Source organism: Helianthus annuus, chromosome 16 (assembly GCF_002127325.2).
Source record: "Helianthus annuus cultivar XRQ/B chromosome 16, HanXRQr2.0-SUNRISE, whole genome shotgun sequence".
Classification (NCBI taxonomy): Eukaryota; Viridiplantae; Streptophyta; class Magnoliopsida; order Asterales; family Asteraceae; genus Helianthus; species Helianthus annuus.
The window spans coordinates 122,956,455-122,961,254 of NC_035448.2; the positions used below are offsets into that span (position 1 = coordinate 122,956,455).

The 4,800-nt window shown below is 40.7% G+C and overlaps 1 protein-coding gene across 1 annotated transcript; it reads right to left on the bottom strand.

Annotated features, from left to right (window-relative positions):
- Nucleotides 1-2,558: 2,558 nt before the first annotated feature.
- LOC110918912 lies at nt 2,559-3,164 on the bottom strand. The gene has a single exon (XM_022163191.1). The coding sequence runs from the start codon at nt 3,162-3,164 to the stop codon at nt 2,559-2,561; it is 606 nt and encodes a 201-aa protein (XP_022018883.1).
- Between the last annotated feature and the right edge of the window lie 1,636 nt (nt 3,165-4,800).

Consider the following 4,800-nt stretch of genomic DNA (forward strand, 5'->3'; position numbering starts at 1 on the left):
AAATACTGTAAATAAACGTATATAAAACACGTACGTCAATGATAACATGGTTTTAATGCCTTAGTTGTGCTAACTCACTATTAGATCCGAATTGGAAGTATGCATGATATGGAATAGATGATTTAGAATTGGTATACAACAGAATTTTGATGAATATTTGATACAAATCAATCCTTGTTGTGGCTGCGATGAGGCATGAACATTAGGGACATCCGATGTTGAGTATTCAACGAGTTTTAATGTGTTGATTAGTAGATTTAAATGTTTGATGATGCTGATGTTAGTGCTAGATAATTAGGGTTCACATGATATTTGGAAAGTTGTTTTGATCTTGTGAAATTTGGAATGAATGACTATTTCAATCACGTATCTGTTATGTTCGGAATTAGTGGAGCAATTAAGGGATTGATTGGGTCAATCGCACAAACCACAACTCGCACACCCACGTTGTAGTCGCACACCCGATCAGGTCGCACAATTGGGTGGGCCTGAGTCTTATCTGGGCCATGGACCCAGTTACAGTCGCACAAGCTTGATGAATCGTACAATCACAATAGAGTCGCACAAGCTTGAAGACTCGCACACTTTCCTTAAAATCACACACTTGATTAGAGTCGCGCCCCTTGTTGAGACATGTAACCATCTAGGCTTTTTACACAAACAGAAAACAAGTCACACACACACACACCCACATGCAGTCGCACACTAATCTGGTGTGCACAACCGAACTTGGGTCGCACACCCTCTTTGGGCCTAGGGTCAGCTGGGCCGCATTTCATGATACCCATATTGAACTGTCAACTTGTTATGTGATGTTCGGAATTGTAACATGAATTTGTATTTGGTTTGGATGTTTACTATGAGTTATGTGACAAAGTCTATTACCTGCAGCCTGCTATAATACATGATTTAGTTTTATGCCAAAGACTGATTATTATGGTAACTATACTAGGCCTTGATTGACTAAGTGTGAACAAGTAACTAGTCTTACCGAGCAAACCAAGGTGAGTTCACTATCCTCTTTACAAGCATGCGTCCGATGGGGACAAACAAACAGGCAAACAAACAAATAGACTTTCACAAACCCATATCCTGTAGGGGATATGAGGCAGTTTTCAGTAAATGATGATGTTGGATAATACACTCATTTTCTATCACTTAAGTCCCATATTACTACCGAACTAGTTGCTTGTAGGAGAACGGGGTTATTAGTTGATAGCGCTATTAGGTTTGGCACCCTCACGACGTACCTGGATAGGACAGGCGTGAACTAATAACTTAAAATCATGACCAATGTTTGATAGAGCATTAGGGAAGGGCAAACAAGAGCCGTCTTGCGGTATCGAGTTATTATCAACATGACTTAAATCAATACTTGGTAACAAACGTTTAACAAAACTGTGAACTCGCCAGCTTTTTGCAGATACACCTTTTTGCATGCTTGCAGGCCCTTAGGTACACTAACATGGGACTTGCTGTCTGGGAATATGGAGTGGTCATGGGTCATGGTAAAAGGATGCACAATTGAAGTTGAATTATTTCTAAACACTTTAGTTTAATTGAACAATCTTTAAATGCTTCCGATGAACTTGTTTGATTTTCAAAACTGATGTTGAACTATGCTATTCTTGTCTAATGGAAATTACAATTTTTGTTCATGGTTCAATGTGATTAGTGGCTAGATCCTGGTATGCCACACGCCTCGAGGGGGTTTAAAGATATATGCATGTATGCTCAATAAAGGCTTAAAACTCACTTGTTGTGGGAATGGGTTTATAATGTGATCAAGTATATATAATCAATTTTTATTAGATTTGTCATGCCTTTTCATAATTTTTTATTTGGTTCTTTTTATCACGATGCTATCGGTTGTAAATTTGTAAAAATATAACCTCTTTAGAACTTGTTATTCCTGAATTAAACCAAGATAAGTAAAAAAATGAAATTTCAAGCGGTTCCAATAGAGTTTTGTGTAAGGCTTCTTATTAGGACTTGCAAGATTCAAGGTTTTAGCATCCCCCCCCCACACACTTAAATTACACATTGTCCTCAATGTGTCCCAAAAATAAGTTTTTTAGGTTGATTTGAATGTGTAAAAAGTGTTGAAAAACAAGTTTTTATGTTACTCGGCGTCTGGCCACGACCCCGTGTGGTCCGGGCACGGCCCCATGGTCAGATCGCCAATATTAAAGTTTAATAGAAGGCTGGCCATGGGACGTGTTCAGTGAGCATGACCCATGGCCAGTTACCTGAATTGGGACTTTTTTCTGCAGAGCCTGGGCACGGGGCGTGTTGGGCTGAGCACGACCCCGTGCTGCACATATTGTAATGCTGGAAAAGTTGACGGAAGGCTCTGTTTTCGTGCATGGGGTGTGGTTTTAACGTCCCTTTGGCAATTTCCATCTTTTCGAGCGTGGTTTATTCCTGAAAAGTAAGACTAAACTAGAAAACATAAAAGTTAAACTAAATTAAAATGAAATTAAAACTAAGGATAGTTCCGCGGAATGCCTCTGTGGTACGCCACATTTATAAGGGTCCTTGGCTAGACCCAAAGTCAGTCATATGTTACCCGAGCGGGATGTCTTACATCCCATGTTGCACCGTCGAAGAGCGTCACCCAAGCTAGAGTCTATGATATCCATGTAGTTGACCGGGTCATCCTCTACTCTTTTCCCAACCCCGAATTTCATCTCCTTGCCTCCAACCCTCAACGTTAACATCCTGTCACTCATATCCACCATGGCACGGGCAGTGGGAAGCAATGGTCTTCCTAGAATGAGTGGAACTTCGGTGTCTTCCTCCATGTCGAGTATGACAAAGTCGGATGGGAAGACAAAGTCTCCGACTTTTACCAGTAGATTCTCGACGACACCTTGTGGGTGTTTGATAGACCCATCAGCGAGTTGTATGCTTATCTTTGTGGGGCTCGTCTTACCTAGTCCGAGTCGGTCAAACATTGATGCGGGCATGAGATTGATGCTAGCCCCAAGGTCGGCTTGTGCATTTCGTACGGGTGATCCCCCAATGAAACAAGGGATGGTGAAGCTTCCGGGGTCGATTTTCTTTTGTGGGAGTTTATTGAGGTGTACGCCGGAGCATTCTTCACTTAGGTTGACCAATTGCAATGTTTCAGTCTTTCTTTTGTGGGTGAGGAAGTCTCTCATGAATTTTGAGTACTTCGGTATTTGCGTGAGGACTTCTACAAATGGAAGATTGATGTGCAATTGTTTTAGCAAGTTTATAAATTTTGTGAATTGCTCGTCGGTCTTTTGGAGTAGTAACCGACCGGGGTAGGGTACTGAGGGGTTTTTGGTAGGTTCAGAATTTTGTGGGGGAGTTGTTTCTTTGTGGGTTGAGGGCGAGTTTGTGGTTTGGTTTGGTTGGGTGGATTATTTGAGGGTAGTGGGGTTTCCTCGGGACCTACGGTCCGGTTTCTTAGTGTTATGAGGTGTACTTGCGCCTTTGGGTTGGTTTCGGTATTGCTAGGTAATGCGCCTTGTGGTCTCTCGGAGAAATTTTGGGCTTGTTGACTTAGTTGTTTTTCAATATTTTGAATACTAGCTTGTTGATTTCTAAAGTTGGATTCCGTTTGTAGGAATCGATCCGAGTACCTTTGTCGGTTCGGAGATGAGGCGTGTGATGAGATCATCAAGCCTCTCCCGTCCCCCTTTTTAGGGGTGTGCAATAACCGAACCGTTAACCAAAACCAAACCGAAAACCGACAAAACCGAACTGAAATTAACCGAAACCGAATTAACCGAAACCGAATTAACCGAAAGTCAGTTAACGGATATGTTTTTACCATCGGTTAACCAAAACTAACCGAACCGAACTGAACCGAATCATTTATTTCTTTATATATTTCTAGCTTTTATACCTCTATTTCATGTAATTCATGTTTTATACTTTCATTTCATGTAATAATACCTGTATTTCATTTATTTATGCCTTCATTTCATTTATTTATACCTTAATTTCATTTATTTATACCTCCATTTTATGTATTTAAACATCTATTCATGCATTTATACCTCCATTTCATTTATTTATACATCTATTTCATGTATTTATACATCTATTTCATGTACTTATACCTCATTACATGTATTTCTAAGCAAAAAAAAATTAGCCCTTGTTTGAATTCGTTATTAACCGAAAATTAACCGAATCAAACCGAAAACCGACAAATTAACCGAATTAACCAAACCGATTAACCGACGACTTCGGTGCGGTTATGGATAATGCTAATAACTTGAACCGAACCGAACCATGCACACCCCTACCCTTTGTTGTTGTTGAGTGAAATTTTGTGACTCATTTCTTGATTGTTGTTGAAAGTTTGTTCGTTGATTTTGGTTTTGTTGGTTACTACTATTTCCGGGCTCCCTCCAACCAAGGTTGGGGTGGTTACGCCATCCTTGGTTGTAGGTACCCGTTGGGGGACCCGACGGCCTAGGTCGATTATCCGTAGTTTACCATTTCCGTTTGATTGTCCATTTCTTTCATACATCTCCAATTTTCATGTGGCCTACCACACCCTTCACAAGCCATAACCGAGCCGTTTTTGTCATTTCTAACTTTTTGATTTTTGAGGATAGGGCCTTGATTTAGGCTTGTAAAGAAGTGCTCTTATCTACTTTATGGGCACCCGGGGCAAAAGATTTTGGGCCTCGAGGGGTGTGCCATTGAAAATGGTTTTGAGTAGTTTCCTCAATTTGATTATAGATTTCATTTGGGCGACAATTACCTAGGAGTCCCCCGGAACTTGAGTCAAGTGTTTGTCTCGTGTGTGACTGTAGG

Bases quoted from the DNA above. Each gene is read 5' to 3' on its own strand.
- LOC110918912 (XM_022163191.1), bottom strand. From the start codon at position 3,164: ATGAGAGACTTCCTCACCCACAAAAGAAAGACTGAAACATTGCAATTG.